Consider the following 18,994-nt stretch of genomic DNA (forward strand, 5'->3'; position numbering starts at 1 on the left):
AAAAGGTGCTGGGCAGGGTTTGAGTCATCCCTGAGACTGTTCCTTGCTCTTCTGAGGCAACGGTGTCTTGCAATGACATCTAGCAGACTCAGGGGACAGCCCATGATATCATGTGCTGTCTTCACCACTCTCTGTAGGGACTTTCTGTTCATGGCTGTCAAACCAGTGTACCACACCGTAATACAGTATGAGAGAACACTTTCTATTGTGGACAGATAGAAGGAAATCATCAGTTGCTTTCTAACATTGTTCTTTCAAAAGACCCTAAGGAAATGAAATCTCTGTTGGGCCTTCCTAACCACCTGGGCTGTATTGACCTTCCAAGTAAGGTCTTCACTAAGACGGACTCCCAGGAATTTAAAGGAAGAGACTTAACATTCTTATCTGAAATTCTGGAGAGGCTGGGAAGAGGTGTGTTCAAAAAATGTATGTTTTATGTGCATATGTTTTCATGCATTCTCTTGGATGGAACAGACCTATGATTGACACATAAGGGACATAGGTTGGCATGCCGTCCCTACAGCTGATGAGGAGAATAACGTAAGATTTGAGTCCTCAGTGTTCTGTATAACAATGGGCTGAATTAAAAAGGAGCATAGGAGGTGCCTTCAGATAGTCTATTCAGCTCACTACTGTCTGCACTGAGCGGTAGTGGCAACTCTCCAACTTTACAGAAGGAAGTGTTCTGCTGTCACACCATGAGGACACCACTGGGGATCAAACCTGGGACCTTCTGCATGCAAAGCAGATGTTCTTCCTCTGAGCCTCATTCCTCCCTTTATCTCTGGTTAGCAAAAATGTATTGAGCTGACCCTACACAAATTACTTGGAATCATATAATTGTAGAGTTGGAAGAGAACCCACTGATTATCTAGGCCAACCATCTGCAATACAAGAATTGCAGCTCAAGAATCCCGCATAGGTGTTGTGTGGGCAGCCCAGGTAGTTTGTGGGCTACTTTGTAAGGTTGGCATGATCGACACCATAGTCGATCATAAAATTATAACAAGAACCAGGCAGAGCCAGGAACCAGCAAAACACAGTACCATTCCTGGTTCCCCATCACCAACTTCTCATTCCTACATGGCGTCCTGAAGCAGCCAAGAATAAGGCTCGGATCCTTTCCACATCTATTGCTGGCTGCCAAATAGAGGCTGGGAACTGGGATGTTGTTGCTGGCACCTCCCTGCCCGCTACAGATCGATGCGGGAACCGGCTGTCTCCTCCGAACTGGCCCCTTGATCCAAAACAGGCTGCTGTTGTGATGGAAATTGCTAAGTTTTTGTTGGAGAAACGGAGTGGGCCCAGAGGGATCCCAAAAATGCCTCTGTCAGCCAAATTCAAGGGGCTCTGCACTGCCAAAGGCTGCCCAAACCCTGGTTTCATCTCTGCAGCTTCTCGGGAGTTAAGTCGCAACCCCTGACTGTGGTGTTTTCTTTCTCTGTTCAATTGGATATTAAGTTTCCTTCCTTGGCATAAGTCCCCATTTGCCATTGGGTCTTGGTTTCGGCATTTAATCCAGGGATTCAAATTTTCCCCGGCCTCCAAACCATCAAAACAGCCCCAGCGAAACAGGCCGTTTAATTTTTCAAAATCTTACCGGTGTTACACATTGAAGAGCCCCCAAGCCAAACATGAGCTTATTCTAAGGAGAAATGTGCCTAAATTTGTCTTCCAGTTTCCCCAAACTTTTCACTGTGTCATATAATTGTTCAGTTGGAAAGCACCTCCAAAGGTCATCTAGTCCAACCCCCTGCAATGCAAGAACCTCAGCTAAAGCATCCATGACTGGTGGCCATCCAACCTCTGCTTAAAAGCCTCCACAATCTCCCGAAGAAGTTTGCTGCACGGTCGAACAGCTCTTGCCCTCAGAGAGTTCTTCCTAATGTTTATTTGGAGCCTTCTATCTTGTAACTTGAATTCATTTGATATTTGAAAATGGCTATCCTATCTCCTCTAAGTCTTTTCTTCCAGAAGGCTCATTGACCTCATCCAGCAGGGCTCTTATCCTTTTTAATAGGGGCAAGCAGGTAGGCTCACTGAGGGAGGGGGGCTCATGACAGTGGTTCTCCCCCAAAGCTCCTCCAAACTCAGATACTCACGAAGCTCGCTTGAAAAATTAGTTGATCAGGCCAAATTGTCTTGTTAATTCAGCAGTCCTAGACTACTGATGGTCTCTGATCTTCCAAAAGTTACTAAGGAGGCTGGGCCAATTAAAGCAAGAGCTACTTACACTCACCAAATTATTCCATTCTTGAATTCTTTGTTAGGGGGTGGGGTGTGTGTGGAAAATACAGCCTGCTCAGATGCCCAGTTTGCTGTGTTCCAACCAGCCAAAACAAATCAAATTAAATGTCCTTACACTTGTTTTGACATTTTTCCACCGTGAGTCATGAATAGCTGAAGAGGGCCATGGGGGTGGGTTGGGGGGTTAAGAGGGAGGAGCCCCAGATGATTGCCAGAAAAACAGCTCAGGCACTACACTGCATGCACACTTAGCATATGTTTGGGTGCAATATATTTCTAAATTCGTCAAATCAGGAACTCAAAAAGCAAATTAGTGCCTTCCAATGAAATCATCACAATCTAAGATCAACCCAAACAATCAAGGGAATTGATTTTTCAGTTTGGAGAAAAGGTGAGTAAGACGCAACATGACAGAAGTTTATAAAATGGTGCAATGCATGGCATGGAGAAAGTTGAAGGGAAAGTTTTGCTCCCTCTCTCATATTACTAGAACTGGCAGACATCCAACAGCGTTGACTGCAGGAATATTCAGAACAGATTAAAAAAACAACAACAACCTTCTTCAAGCAATGCATAGTGAGCCTATGGAACTCCCTCCCACAGGAGGCAGTGATGGCCAACAACTTAGATGGCTTTCAAAGAGGACTGGGCAAATTCATGGAGGAGAGGGCTAATGAGGGCTATTAGCGAGGTTGGCTGTGCTCTGCCTCCATGGTGGGAGGCAGCAATATTTCTGAATACCTGTTACTGGAAACTGCAAGAGGAGAGAACATTCCACTGAGGCATCTGGTTGGCCACTGGGAGAACTGGATGCTGGACCCAATGGGCCACTGGCCTGATCTAGCAGTCTCTTCTTTCATTCTTTCATTATTTCTGAATAATCATGTATTTATTCATGGAGGATAAGGCTAGCAATTGCTGCTAGTCACAATGGCCATGCTCTGCCTCCACAATTAGAGACAGTCATGCTTCTGAATACCGGGAAGCAGAGCACAGCCATTGTGGCTAGTAGTCATTGATAGCCCTCTCCTCCTCCACGAATTTGTCCAATCTTTTTTTAAACCAATCTAGGTTGGTGTGCAAGGATGTGGGTGGCAGTGGCGTAGCGTGGGTTGTCAGCACCCGGGGCAAGGCAAGTAATTTGCGCCCCCTAACCCATGGATTTGCGCCCCCTAACCCTAACCCCCAGATGTTGCGCCCGGTGCGGCCAGCCCCCCCTGCACCCCCACACTACGCCACTGGTGGGTGGTGCTGTAGTTTAAACCGCAGAACCTAGGACTTGCCGATCAGAAGGATGGGGTGAGCTCCTGTTGCTCGGTCCCAGCTCCTGCCCACCTAGCAGTTCGAAAGCACGTCAAAGTGCAAGTAGATAAATAGGTACCACTCTGGCAGGAAGGTAAACAGCATTTTCGTGCGCTGCTCTTGTTCACTAGAAGCGGCTTAGTCATGCTGGCCACATGACCTGGAAGCTGTACACCGGCTCCCTCGGCCAATAAAGCGAGATGAGCGTCGCAACCCCAGAGTCGGCCACGACTGGACCTAATGGTCAGGGGTCCCTTTACCTTTTAAGGTTGGTGTGCATCACTGCCTCCTGTGGGAGTGAGTTCCATAGTTGCATAACTAAGAACTTTCTTTTATGTGCCCTGACTTCAGCTGAGTGGTTAAGAGCCAGGAAGAAGAAGAAGAAGAAGAAGAAGAAGAAGAAGAAGAAGAAGAAGAAGAAGAGTTTGGATTTGATATCCCGCCTTTCACTCCCCTTCAGGAGTCTCAAAGCGGCTAACATTCTCCTTTCCCTTCCTCCCCCACAACAAACACTCTGTGAGGTGAGTGGGGCTGAGAGACTTCAGAGAAATGTGACTGGCCCAAGGTCACCCAGCAGCTGCATGTGGAGGAGCGGAGACACGAACCCGGTTTCCCAGATTACGTGACTACCGCTCTTAACCACTACACCACACTGGTGAGAGCCTTCTCTGTATGATGCTGAAGCAATGTCCCCATCCCCATCTCAAAGCTCTAGTCTTCCTGACTCAGGGAGGAACACACACACACGGTTTTGTTTAAAAGGGTTTCATCTCCTGAAGTGGATCCAGTAGGAGACTGTGTGCCAGGGAGAAAACCATCCATCTGGCAGGAGATGGATTTTCCATGTTCTTGGAGCCGGTTCGTTTGCACAACAGACACAGGCAGAGAGGTAAAACGAGACACAGCCTTCTCTCCAAAAAGCCTGTGGAACTCATTAGGAACACACTCTTACAGGCCCCCATCCTGTCCCTTGAGTGATGATGCACTTAATGCTTCCCATCTACTCTGAAATCTGCCTCACTCCAAGGAGGACTAGGCATGTCTCTCTTAGGATGGAGACTAAATGGGGATTCCAATTAGCCAATCCATGGAGGTGTCCATTTTGATTATTTTGGGAGTGTTCCTTGGGAGGACAGCTGTTCATAGTACTTAGGAACCTGTCTTACACTCTTTCAGAACACTGATCAGTATTCTGTGCACTGACAGGTAGCATTGGATCTCCAGGGTTCCAGGCAGGGATTTTTCCCCCAGGCCTACCTGGAGATGCCATCAAGAACCCGGGATCATCTGCATGCAAAGCACATGCTCCACTACTGAGCTGCGGCCCTTTCCCTAAAACTAAAGTAAGATCCTAGTCCACATGGTTCTTTCAAATGGAGACTAAACAAATCTCACTCCATTCCGTGCCTATTTCTATGGTGACAGAGATGCCCTTTACTGTCAAAAGAACAGGTAATTTTGTGCAGAGGGAAGAACAGAGAGAGGCTAATCAAGCCTATGAATCATGAATTATGATTCATGATTTTTGATTCATGATATTTATGAATTATGAATTATGAATCATGATTCATGATTTAGGATTCATGATATTTATGAATTATGAATTCTAAATCATGAATTCTAAATCATGAATTATGAATCATGATTTATGATTACTGATATTTGTGAATTATGAATTCTTTTATGACTTATGATCCATGATATTTATGAATTATGAATTCTAAATCATGAATTCTAAATCATGAATTATGAATCATGATTTATGATTACTGATATTTGTGAATTATGAATTCTTTTATGACTTATGATCCATGATATTTATGAATTATGAATTAAGAATTATGAATTGCGGTTTATTTATGGTTCCTGATTCCTGATTCCTGAATCATGGTATTTATGATATTTATGATATTCATGATTTATAATTTATAAATTATGAATTGTGAATTGCTTTTTATGAATTATGAGTAATGATTTATGAATTACTTTTATGAATTATAATTCATGAACTACTTTTTATGAATTACCTTTTATGAATCATGATTTATGAATTATGATTTATGATATAATAAACCACAGGTGCTAGGGCCAATCAGAAAGTTGGCGGTTTGAATCTCCACGACGGGGTGAGCTCCCGTTGCTTGGTCCCTGATCCTGCCAACCTAGCAGTTCGAAAGCACGTCAAAGTGCAAGTAGATAAATAGGTACTGCTCCAGTGGGAAGGTAAACGGCGTTTCCAAGCTCTGCTCTGGTTTTGCCAAAAGCAGCTTGGTCATGCTGGCCACATGACCCGGAAGCTGTACGCCGGCTCCCTCGGCCTACAGAGTGAGATAAGCACGCAACCCCAGAGTCGTCCGCAACTGGACCTAAGTGTCAAGAGTACCTTTAGCTTTACCTACCCTGCCTATCTGACTGGGCTCCTCCTTACAGTTGGTTGGGGTGTATGTGAGCAGGAGGGCTTGCCTTATCTTTGGGGTGAGGGTAAATTCCACTAATTTCTGGTGTGTGTGGAAGTATATAATCCTGGTGGTGGCACAGGAATTCAACCTCCTCCAAGATCCTGTATTTGCTACTACTACAAGCCATGGCTAATTTTCAACCATCAGCTCAAAGAGAACAATGACACACCTCAACGGTGTTTCAATCTCAGGAGCATAATAGAAGGGAAAAATTGGATGCTCCCACAGGCCAGAGGGAATCAGCTTACTATGTTTCAATATATGCTGTAAGTCACCCAGAGTGGCTGGGAAAATCCAACCAGATTGGTGGGTATTATTATTACTAATAATTCCACTCCCCACCAAAGTGGGTGGTTTCTATATTTCTTAAAAACATAAGAAGAGCCTGTTGGATCAGGCCAATGGTCCATCTAGTCCAGCCTCTCACAGTAGCTAACCAGATGCCCCAGTGGGAAGCCCCCAAGCAGGATTCAAGCACAGGAGCCATTCTCTTCTGCACCTGCTCGTGGTTTTCAGTGATATCATCATGCTCATTTATTGTCAAGCATTAACTATTAGAAGCAACTCTGGAATACAGTGGTACCTTGGTTGTCAAACTTAATCCATTCCGGAAGTCCTTTCGACTCCCAGAACCATTCGAAAACCAAGGTGTGGCTTCCAATTGGCTTCAGGAGCTTCCTGCACTCAATCGGAAGCCATGGAAGCCATTTTGGACATTCGGCTTCCAAAAAGCATTTGAAAACCGGAACACTCACTTCCAGGTTTGCAGTGTTCAGAAGCCAATTTGTTTGGGAGCCAAGCCGTTCGGCAACCAAGGCACCACTGTATACATACATACATACATACATACAGTGCACCTTTGGTTGGATGGACAGTATTAGTATCAAAATACATTAGAATGTTGCTATCTCTGGAAACAATTGTATCAGTTGGAAAGCTATGCAATACAATGTCTAATAAAAAAAGATTTGACCCATTTTCCCATGGTAAATTTACTTTATGGGAAACCCCAATTTTCAAAATTGGAGAAAAGATGGTGCTTGGATCAACTGATGCATGATGAAGATGAATTTTTAATGTACGCTGTGTTAAGAGCTAAATATCAGCTATAGTATGCAACCCAATGGCAATATCTACAGCTACAACATTTCTTAACAACTTTATTCAGCTTCTGAGACATCTGAGATACTAGAATGACTGGTTAAATCCTTTAAAACTAAAAAACCCCACCCCATGATTACTTTTTATAGATATTTATTATCAATAAATCAATTTGATATGCAGATGTTATGGAAGGAATGGAACTAATGTTCCTATATTGCCTAGTGTTTAAACTTCTATAACAAAAGTGTCCTTAAATTATGACTTATACAACAGAAAACAATATTTCAGATTTATTGGACTCCACTACGTTTGTATAGGAAAGGATTGTCTCAGGGAAATGGTGTGGGGGAGCAGAGAAGCTGTTTGTTTCACAGGCGGGAAAAGAGGGAATATGAGCATCCAAAGAGGCAGCACCATGGTAAGGTTATAATTTCCATGGAACAAATTACACCCTTGCTCTCTCATTATCCATCAGGGAAACCTAACCTCCAAAACGCAGCCACAAGCCAAAAGACTGATGGTGAGCTGTGCTTCATGTTATCCATCCCCTGTAATGAGCCAATGCATGGACTGCTCTCCACTGGTTGCCAAAGGGGGTCTGCTCTGCCAGCACTGGTGCCGTGCTCAAATCCATCCTCCGATTTCTCAAACATTTGCATCCTGAGAAAAGAGTTCCTCTTTCCCTGTCTCATTGTGAAATGCAAGAGTAGGGAACCAAGAACGACTCGTTTTGTTTCTCCATTTGCTTTTAGTCTATTAGAATTCGGTTTGCATTCCATAATGAGTTTGGCCTGCTTTTAAAAAAAATCTTAGTTGGTTTTAGGTCAGAGGATTGGACTAGGATACTCAGATCCTCTTCTGCTGCCTGTTAAGTAAAATTATGTGGGGCATGGAGAAAGTGGATAGAGTGGATCTCTCCTAACCCATGGACATCCAATGCAGCTTAATGCATTCAGGGCACATTAAAAAGTCCTTCTTCACGCAGTGCATAGTCAAAGTATGGAACTACCTCCCACAGGAGGCAGTGATGTCCATCAACCTAGACAGCTTTAAAAGAGGATTAGACGAATTCATAGAGGAGGAGAAGGCTACTAGCCATGATGCCTATGCTCTGCTGCCACAATTGGAGGCAGCAATGCTTCTGGATCCCAGTTGCTGGAAACTACAGGAGGAGAGAGGGTTGCTCTTGTGCTTAGGTCCTGCTTGCAGGTTGACCATAGGCAGATATCTGCTTAGCAACAGTGAAAACAGGCTATTGGAATAGATGGGCCACTGGCCTGATCCAGGAGGCTATTCTTACATTCTTGTGTTCTCAGTTTTGGTGTTTTCATCCAAATGCCCGACAACAGCCTCTCCCAACACAAAAGTGCACACACACACTCAGTGCTGCTGCCCTTGTGAGCTTCCTCACACTGTCCTCTGGTAAGAGCATATAAAGCTACCATGGCTTTACCAGGAGATGCCAGGGATTGAACCCTGGGCTTTTCTGTGAGTATAACAGATGCTCTGCCACTAAGCTACATAACTCTAAACTAGAACAGGCTTCTCGTCCTCCTAGATCTGTATAAACGGGAAGTGATTTAAAGAGAAATCTAGGAAGCTGCCTTATTTTGAACCAGAACTTTGATCCACCTAACTTAGCTTTGTTAACACAGGGCTGCAGCTTTCCAAGGTTTTGTACAGGGATATTCCCAGACTCACCTGAAAATGCCAAAGATTGAACCCATGATTGTTCTGGCCTACCCCTGGATTCTTGCCAAGCTGCAGAGGCATGAGGGAAGAGCAAGCATTTATATATTGCATTTATGCTCCCCCCCCCTTTCCTGCAAGGAGCTCAAGGTGGTGTACATGGCTCTCCTCTTCCCCATTTTATCCTCAGAACAACCCTGTGAGGTACACTAGACTGAGAGAAAGTGACTGGCACACGGTCACACACAGTGAGCTTCACGGCCAAGTGAGGATTTGAACCCTGGCCTCTCTCAAGGTCCTAGTCAGACAATCCAACTACTACACTCTGGATTTTTCTCCATCTCCCATTGCTAACCATTACACTCTAGTCAGTACATCACCAGGCAGCTACCAGAGGAAGCTTCTGAGCCTTCCTGGGTGCCACAAAATCCCAATTCCTTACGAGTCTGCCCTGAACTGGAGTAGCTGACCGTTTTTTCTTGAAGTGACAGCATTGCTTGGAGTCAGCGCAAGGCCGTCTCGACACAATCATAAACTTTTCCAGAGGTAGAACCTCAGATAGATGACAACATTCATTTTTTTCCAATAGGCAAAACTTACGACTCGCCACCTACACACACACACACACACACAAAACATCCTGGTGATTTGATCCAGATGCTCAAAGTGACTGCCTGTTCCAGGAGAAAATAAGACCCTTCTTTCTTTAAAAAAAGAAAAATAACAATAACAATAGGGGGAGCTAAACCAAAGCAAAACCCCAATGATGAAAACCATAAATTACACCCCGAGCTTGTGGAGAAGAACCGTCCATTTCCCTGTAATGTAATGAGTGCCAGAATAAATGCTGGCGCTCGCTGTTTTAGTTTTTCCATCGCTCCATGTGATGTACTGGAGGCTTAAAAAAAAGAGAGAGACTTCCTTAAAGGGCTTTGCAGGAAGAAAAGTGAAATCACTGTTGGCCGAAGTGGTCCAACACAAAGCCAAGGTCATAAATTTACTCCCTCTGGCAGCTAGCTCAAGTGGGATGGGGGAAGAATAGCTAAAGTAGGTGTCTGGATCTCAACTCAACAGAGGGATGGAGGATGCCCCATTTCAGAGCACCAGCCTCACTGCCAAATTACAGCGATTGTTCCAAAACATGAGCTGCGAGAGGGAGAGTTGCCACCAGGCTGCAGAAACAAATGAAATGGATCATTCAAACACAGCTGTGAACCCAAAGCAGGCACCTGCAAAGAGGAGGCTTCCTTCCACATCTATTTATGATGTCCTACCCTGGCCATGCCCACTCTTTCAGCATATTGGGGAAGGGTAGTTCTGCTGGCATGTTCTCCTAGTTTCCCCAACAACCTTTTCTGCACAGCCAGTGTGGTGTAATGGTTTGTTTGCTTGTTTGTTTTATTTATCTGCCACCCTTCATCCAAAGAACACTGGGCGGTTTACAATATGAACACACCCACCCACACCCTGTAATAACAAACAAAAACAGTACCCACCACCACACAGTTTAAAAGGGCATAAATGGTTTAATTAGCCAAAGGCCTGGGAAAAGAGGAACTGTCGAGTATTGGATTAGGACCTAGGAGACCAGGGTTCGTATTCCCACATTTGGCCATTTGAAGCACACTTTGGGCCAGTTGCTCACTCTTGGCCTAACCTACCTTGCAGGGTTGTTTTGGGGAATGAAAAGGCTCAGAACTATGCAAACCACCTTGAGCTCTACGGAGAAAGAGGAGGCAGGGATGGCCACTAACTTGGGTGGCTTTACTGAAGGACTGAACAAATTTGTGGAGGATAAGGCTATCAATGTCTACTAGCCACGATGACTACAATCTGCTTCCACAATTGGAAGTAGCAATGCTTCTGAATACTAGTTGCTGGAAAACAAAGGAGGGGAAGGGAAGCATCCTGCACTGGGATGCTGCTCATTTTAACCCACCTCACAGGGTTGTTGTGGGGATTAAATGGGGAAATGGAGCTCCTTGGGAAAGGGTGGGAAATAAATGTAATGAATAACTAAATCTGGTCAGCTACTGTGAGGACAGGGTGCTGGATTACATGGGCTACTACCAACCTGATCCAGCAAAAAGGATCTTTTTATGTTCTTGTGGAACCTCCAATGCCAAAAGCAGTCTATCCAGAATCCTAGATTCTGTGTGGTATTTGGCAGCTGTGAGGACAGAATGTTGCCCTAGATGGGCCATTGGCCTGATCCAGCATACTGTTCTCATGTTCTTTTGGGCATGTGGACAAACACAGATGTGGCTTCCCTAAATCTACTGAGACTGTGTGTGTGTGTGTGTGTGTGTGTGTGTGTGTGTGTGTAAGCCAGACATTGACAGTGAAATCACCCATGCCAGGTGTGAACTCCACCGCTGAGATAGAACAACCCGTTCCTGACTCCGACAGCTTAGACTTTTCAGTTATCTGCTCGCAGTGTGTAATGCGGAGATGAGGTTTCAAGAGCATTTTATGATCTCTCTTAATGAGCTCAGAGCGTCTCTCCTAGACTGGTTCAGGCTGAGTGATCCCATTCAGTCTGATAATGACACATTAATCTGACAGGCGGATGAGTCCAAATAATCCCTGCTATAAACCCATTAAACTATGACAGATGGCAAAAAGGGTGGTGCATTGGGTGAGAATAGAAGCTTGTGAACAGGGACAATGAAACGGGGGATTATTGACTTTAGCCATAATTGCGGGTTTTATAAAGTCAACCATCTCCTCCCTCCCTTGATATAATATCTGAAGAATTGGCAGAATTGCAGCTGGGAGATGGGGTGTGGGCAGAGAGAGGTTTTCAACAAGACACACCCAGCACATGGCAACTGAGAAAAAGAAAATTCCTTGCTAGGGATCATTAGAAAAGGGATCCAAAAATAAAAACAACTGTGATTTCTGCATTGCAGGGGGTTGGACTAGATGACCGTTGGGATCCCTTCCAACTCTTCAGTTCTATAATTCTATGGTCTCAGAAGTCCACTTACCTTCCTTAGTCGGATCTCATTGCAGCCTGACCATGCCCACATCTGCGAGTTGGGAAGGTTGTCTAGGTGGATTTGCCTGCCCAAATATTGGCCAATAGCAGGCAAGTGTGAGGTGGAATTCCCCATGGGGGCAGACCCAACCAACCAATAAATGCCACTTGGGTCTGTACCCAGGGGCGATAAATTGAGGCCTGACCAGGCCTCCTTCCCACTTCACCATAATCAGTTCTCCCACCCTCCCTTCACTTTTTTGTAAGTTTCTTTCTGCAGGCTAGACTTTGCTATGGCACTGTTGGTTGCCATATTCAGGGCCAGGTAGGAAGATTTCCACTTGGCAAATTGGCACCAGCCATTGGGTTTCCACCTACCTCGTAGCAACAGACCCCCCAAGTGTCCCTGCTTTCCAGGGAACAGTCCAAGATTTACAGAAACCATCCTAGCTTCTGACTTGATCCCAGAATGTCCTTTTCCTTAGGACATCCCTATTTTCATCAGAGAAATGTTGAAGGGTATTGAGTTATGAGACCTCTGAGCGAAGTAGATAAGTAACTATACAACCTTTAGAAGACATCTGAAGGCAGCTGTGTACAGGGAAGCTTTTAAATGTTTAATGTTTAATTATGTTTTTATATACATAGGAAGCTGCCCAGAATGGCTAGGGCAACACAGTCAGATAGGCAGATAAATAAAATTCCTATTCTTATTCTTATTATTTAGGACAATGCAGCAATTCTCACAACTTTGTGAGGTTAGGCAGTGGGGATCAGAAGGTCAGAGGTTTGAATCCCCGCGACAGGGTGAGCTCCCTTTGCTAGGTCCCTGTTCCTGCCAACCTAGCAGTTCGAAAGCACGTCAAAGTGCAAGTTGATAAATAGGTACTGCTCCGGCGGGAAGGTAAACGGCGTTTCCGTGCACTGCTCTGGTTCGCCAGAAGCGGCTTAGTCATGCTGGCCACATGACCCGGAAGCTGTACGCCGGCTCCCTCGGCCAGTAAAGTGAGATGAGCGCCACAACCCCAGAGTCGGCCATGACTGGACCTAACAGTCAGAGGCACCTTTACCTTTAAGCCTAGTCTTGGTTCGAGGGAAGGTCGTAGCCTCTGCCTGCCCCTCCTTGGTTAAGGGTATCCTGGTAAAGGGATCCAGGAAGAGCTGCTTCTATCCGAATGCCCAGGTGGGAGCCAGGGCCATAGCACTCCTTCCAACTGGGACCCCTCAGATGTACCCCTATTTGATGTAGCTCATTAGGGCTCCCTCTAGTGGTAGTTCACCCTTAGATGCTCTCCCAGCAGAGGGGTTGGAGGGGATGGCTCCACCCTGTGCCTAAGCCAAACTATTCACATCTGTAATCAATAAAGTTGTGGCCTAATTTGAACCCATTCTACAGTGGTACCTCAGTTTAAGAACAGCCCTGTTTACGAACTACTCAGTTTACGAACTCCACAAAACCGGAAATAGTGTCCCGGTTTGAGAACTTTACCTCGGTCTAAGAACGGAATCTGAATGGCGGAAGGGCACCAGCAGTGGGAGGCCTCATTAGGGAAAGTGTGCCTCACTTTAAGAACGATTTTGGTTTAAGAACGGACTTCCGGAACGGATTAAGTTTGTAAACTGAGGTACCACTGTATATATTTTCTGTCTTGTCTGGTTATTTCATAATGAGGGAAACAAATAAGTCAAAGGGCCTTGGCTTGCAAGGTGGTGGACTCTCCCTCCTTGGGGTTTTTTAAGCAGGGGTCAATGGCCATCTGTCAGGGATTCTTTAGCTGGGATTCCTGAGTTGCAGGAGGCTGAACTAGATGTGACCCTTGCAGTCCCTTCCAACTCCTTAGTCCTATGATTCTAAAAGAACCGTATTTACACAAATCTAATGAGCCATCAAAATCTAATGTGGACCTCCATTTTCAAAACCTTGAAACTGAAAGAAAGTATTTGCTGGTGAATGCAAATGCGCCATCAAATCTAATGCACACCCTATTTTTTGTGACGTAATTTGGCCAAGACACATTCGAGTAAATACCGTAATAAATATATTATACAAAGCAGTGGAGCTAGATAAGGGCAACCAAAGTGGTCTATAACCATAAGAACGTAAAATGAGCCCCCATCCTCTATTGAGATCAGAGGTGCAGAGTTCTGCCCAACGTTGGGGGGGCGGGCGGTGAGACCACCACCACTGTGAGGCCCACCAAGGCTTGCCACCACGGCAAGGCCTGGTCAGGCCTGCTGCCACCACAGCGAGGCCCTGTGAGGCCTACTGTTGTCACAGGCCCGGTAAGGCTTGCCACTCCTGTGATGTCCAGCAAGGCCTGCTGCTGCTGCTGTGAGGCCTGGCCCCTCAAGATTGTGGGGGCTCAGCCCTATTCCAACAGACTTTGGTGGGGCTGAAGACACCTCAGACCTAAGAGTTGGTACCTATGGTGTCAGAAAAAAAACAGTTGGAAAACTCTCTTTTCTCCATGAAGCCATTAGCGACAGGGTGAACAGATTAAGTTTTTATGACAGCCCAATGGGCACAGAGCTTATTAACGCTATTATTATGACCCCTCCTGTCAAGCCAAGAGTTAGGCTGCTTGTTTTAGATACTGGCCTGTCTGACAAGGCCCTCAGACAAAGGCTTCAGGAACTGTCATCTTAAAGCTATCCTGACACTAACAGGAAGGGGCCTATGGAGAACAGCAGGGGTGCCGTTGGTAGAGCATCTGCTTTGCGAGCAGAAAGCCCCAGGTTCAATCCTTTGCAACATCTCCCGTTAGGACTGAGAAAAGACTGGAACCCTGAAGAGTCCCTGCCAGTCAGTCTATTTGATGATGTCCTTCCTTCAGAACTGCAAGAGGTAGGAACTTTATAGGGTTCAGTGGCAGAGCATCTTCTTAGCATGCAGGTATGAGGTTCAGCCCTTACTGTCTTCAAGTGGGGCTGGGAATCCTGGAAAGCCCCTGCCAGTCAGGTTCAATAATATTGCACCATCAATGGTCTGACCCAACAGAAGGCAACTTTCTGTGTTCCTATATAAACCCTGAATGGGTGAGCTAATGAGCTAAGGAGCACTGATCAGCAACGAAAGTAGGTGGCAGCTTGAGAGCTACCAACAGATTTTTGTTGTTGTTGAATCCTCATTCTAGGTGACATTTGGAATTACCAGCAAGGAAGAATTTCTATTTCAAGTCCATTTCAGAAACTCCCTTGACTTACTCTTGCAAGTTATTGTTATTTAAGTGCAGACCTGTTTCATATCTGGACTTCACCACTCTGGGGCTTAATATTAATGGACAAATGCAAACATGTCCTAGAGAGTCAAACTAACAATCAAGCCACTACTGTTCAATCAACCTGGCACAGTTCTGTAATATATGCAACACTGATAGTACATGGTTATAGGCCTCTGGGGACATCTGGCAACTGAAATGACTTGCAAGTTAAATGCAATTAAATGGACATTTGGTGCTTTTGCAGGGTGGGGGTGGCATGGTTGAATACTGATTGCTGCTTCTTGCAGTGGCGTAGCGTGGGGGGTGCCAGGGGTGCCGGCCGCACCGGGTGCAACATTTGGGGGGGCGCGTTTGGCCGGCCCTCCTCGAGGAAGCAGGAACCCCACTGTCCTCGGACCTCCTCCGAAGGCTGGCGGTGGGGCGGAGAGACCTCCTCCCGCGCCAGCCTTCGGGTTAGGGGGCGCAAATTACTTGCCTTGCCCCGGGTTAGGGGGCGCAAATTACTTGTCTTGCCCCGGGTGCTGAGAACCCACGCTACGCCACTGGCTTCTTGTATAAATATGTGGAAATAATGAAATATTGATTGTAGGGAGCCTCCATGCTCTCCCAGCTACACCAGCATGAAGACCTGGCAGGGTTTTTGTTTCATTGTGAACACACATTGACCAAAATAATGATAATGAATGAGCAAGGTAGTTTCTGGGTGGTGGTGGGTGAAGCAATAAAATGTATATCTTAAAAAAGTGAGGAGGAGGAAAGGAAGGGGGGGGGGAGAAGGAAAATATAGGTGTCTGGTTGATACTTAAGACCAGCCAGTTTGCAGGGAATAAGTCTAGCTTTTGGGACAGTGATGAAATCTGCCGCCTGGTGTCTGAATCAGCTGCCAAAACCAACCTTGGCTATTCAGCTACATGGTCATAAGCATAAAAATGGTCCAATTTGGAGGATCCTGTTACAATATGATGGAAATCAGCACCAAAATACATTATCCTTTAATGGAATCTGCTTCCTCATTAGTCAGCTCAGCCAAAAGGTATGTTATTTTATTTTATTTTAAAAACAGCCACCATTATGGAACAAGTCTGCAACCATTCGTGGTTAGAAACATTCCAGATTTGTTTAGGATATCTATGTGTCCTGCTGAAATGATGTTGTTTTTGTTTATTGCTTTATAAAAAGAATGGCTTCTAAGTGCTCTACACACATGAAATTAGTTATAAAAATCATACATAATTAAATACTCCATAAAACAGTTCCATCAGGTCCTTACAGATCTTGCCCTACAATAATTCACAACAAGGAACTTTCTGTCACTGATATGCATGGTGAATGACAGCCTCTGGAAAAATACAAACCCTTCCGCTCTGCCTGTTCTCGCTCTTATCAAGGCATCCTGGGTACATCTAGATTGGAGCTTCTTAGAGGCTTGTGGGAGAAAGCTCCATGCCATGAGCTACAGTGCACCATTACTGACAATTAAGGATCACACCTTCCACTGGACAGATCCACATGGAATGCTTGCTTTCGTACACAACACACAACTTTCTGCTAATCACATGTGCTGGAAAACACAGATACCTGATACTCTAGATAACTATCCCTCCATCAGTAGTGTCCCCTTAGGTGGGGTGGGGGTGGAGCTGCCCCCCACCCAACACAGGGGTTGTTATAGTTAACCTGGACAGGGCTAGGAAAATGCATTTCTGAATCATAAGCATCCTTCCAGATTTTGGTACCTCTCTCCCTCCTCATCCATTTTTCCTCTCATGCCATGTCTTTTACAATGTGTGTCTGAGTGCAGCGACTGTTGTGTTCTAACCATTTGTAATGTAAGCCACTCTGAAATTAAAAAAAAACCCAATATTGGTGACCCCTCAGTTTCTGATCTGGAACATTCTTCTCCAACAGAAAGAAAGCACCCTCAATATTTCAACAACCTGAAATGCCATTCTGGCTTCTCAGTAACTCTTTTCTCTCTCACGCTTACCTCAAATACTTCTTCATCCAAGATCCTTGTTCCAAACACAATAATGCCATTGACATCGATGATGGGATGGTCACTCCGGTCCAAAAACTTTGTAACCTTCTTTTTACAATCCAATATCAAGGTAACGTTCTTCTTGTGGACACTGATAGCTATCCGATGCCACCTGGGAAATAAGAAGCCCCACCGGAACGTTAAACGGAGACTCCGAATCTTATGAAGAGCCTGTTTCTCCAGGAGGACAACCTGTCAGAATGCCCACAGTCAATAAAAGACAAATTAATAGAGGACAAGGCTATCAGTGGATAGAAGCTATGATGGAGGCTATGCTCTGCCTCCATGGACTGAGACAATAATGCTTCTGAATGCCAGTTGCTGGAAAATGCAGAAGGGGAGAGTGTTCCTTTGCTCAGGTCCTTCTTAAGAACAGAAGAAGAGCCTGCTGCATCAGGCCAATGGCCCATCTAGTCTAGCATCCTGTCCTCACAGTGGCCAACCAGACGCCCTCAATAGGAAACCTGCAAGCAGTTACCACAAGGGCACTCTCCCCTCCTGTGGTCTCCAGAAACTGATATTTGGAAGCATGGCTGCCTCCAGCTGTGTAGGTAGAGCACAGATGTCACAACTAGTAGCCATTTACAGCCTCATCCTCCATGAATTTGTCCAGTTCTGTTTTAAAGCTAGGTGATGTCTATCACCCCTTCCGGTTGCAGTGAGTTGCACAATTTAACTACATGCAGCATGAAGAATGGCTTTCTTTTATCTGTCCTGACTCTTCCAGCACTCAGCTTCATTGGATGCCCACAAATTCCAGCGTTATAAGAGAGGGAGAGACACTTTTCTCTCTCTGCTTTCTCCATGCCATGCATCATTTTATAAACCTCTATCGTGTCTGCTCTTCATCACCTTTTCTCTAAGCTTAACAGCCACAAGCGCTTCAGCCCCACAAATGCTGCAGCCCCACAAATGCCGCAGCCTTTCTTCATAGGGAAGTCGCTCCATCCTCTTTTCTGAACCTTCTTCAACTCTACAATATCCTGGAGGCATCTCAGTGGTCATGGTTGGAGGCAATAATGCTTCTGAATAATACCAGTTGCTGAAAACCAGAGGAGGGGTGAATGTTCTTGTGCTCAGATCCTGCTTGTGGGTTTCATCCACAAGGTTGGCCACTGTAAGGACAGGATGATGGACTAGAAGGGTAAACAGCCTGATCCAGCGGGCTATTCTTAGGTACTTATTTGCTGCATTTGTTTTGGTTCAGGACATGGGATGAAGAAATGACCCCTGGCTACGTCCTCTCCCATTTCTGTTTTATTAGAAATCTTTGACACCCCTCTGTCTCACCCACCTGTTCCAAGCCAGACTTACTTGCCATCTGAGAGGTTGATGCCCCGGAAGAGAGGGTAGTCCTCAGGGCCTGGTTTCCCTGTGTGGTCCTCGTATAGGAATACGGGAGACCTCCCAATCTCCACACCAATCTGCTGTATGCCTTGCTCATTGTAGATAGACACCAAGAAGGACTGGCCCCCTTTCTTTGCTTTTACAGTGGTTAGGATCGAGAAGTCTTCAGGGAATGGAGAGGCTGGCATTGGAAAAGGGGGGCGGGAGAGAGAGTGGTTAATTCCCTGCAATGGAAGCATAACCCCCAAACCACAATATTGTAAGATTGGTGACAAAGGCCTCTTGCTTAGGTGGCCTTTTCCAAAAGGAAATGGGAATGGGACCAAATATCATAGAATGACAGAATTGTAGAGTTGGACCCAAAGCAATGAGTTCAAAATGTGCAGAGAAGGCAGTGTTCCTTGGGGGAAAGCTGTAATTCAGTGGTGGAGCACCTGCTTTGCATGCAGAAGGTCCCAGGTTCCATTCCCAGTAGCACAAGCATGTAGGGCTGGGAGAGATCCCTGCCTGAAACCTTGGAAAGTCACTAGCTGTCAATGATAACAGTACAGTGGTACCTTGGGTTAAGTACTTAATTTGTTCCGGAGGTCCGTTCTTAACCTGAAAC

At 45.5% G+C, this 18,994-nt stretch overlaps 1 protein-coding gene across 1 annotated transcript in view; it reads right to left on the reverse strand.

The window, feature by feature from the left end:
- COL5A1 (collagen type V alpha 1 chain) overlaps positions 1 to 18,994 on the reverse strand; it is a 190,816-nt gene that overhangs the window by 126,821 nt on the left and 45,001 nt on the right. Inside the window, exons 3-4 of the mRNA XM_082207903.1 lie at positions 18,355 to 18,568; positions 16,990 to 17,152 (exon numbers count right to left, since the gene is read on the reverse strand). Of these exons, the coding sequence (XP_082064029.1) occupies positions 16,990 to 17,152; positions 18,355 to 18,568 (377 nt within the window). The remainder of the gene's footprint in view (positions 1 to 16,989; positions 17,153 to 18,354; positions 18,569 to 18,994) is intronic.

This window comes from Podarcis vaucheri (genome assembly GCF_965113315.1).
Source record: "Podarcis vaucheri genome assembly, chromosome: Z".
NCBI lineage: Eukaryota > Metazoa > Chordata > Lepidosauria > Squamata > Lacertidae > Podarcis > Podarcis vaucheri.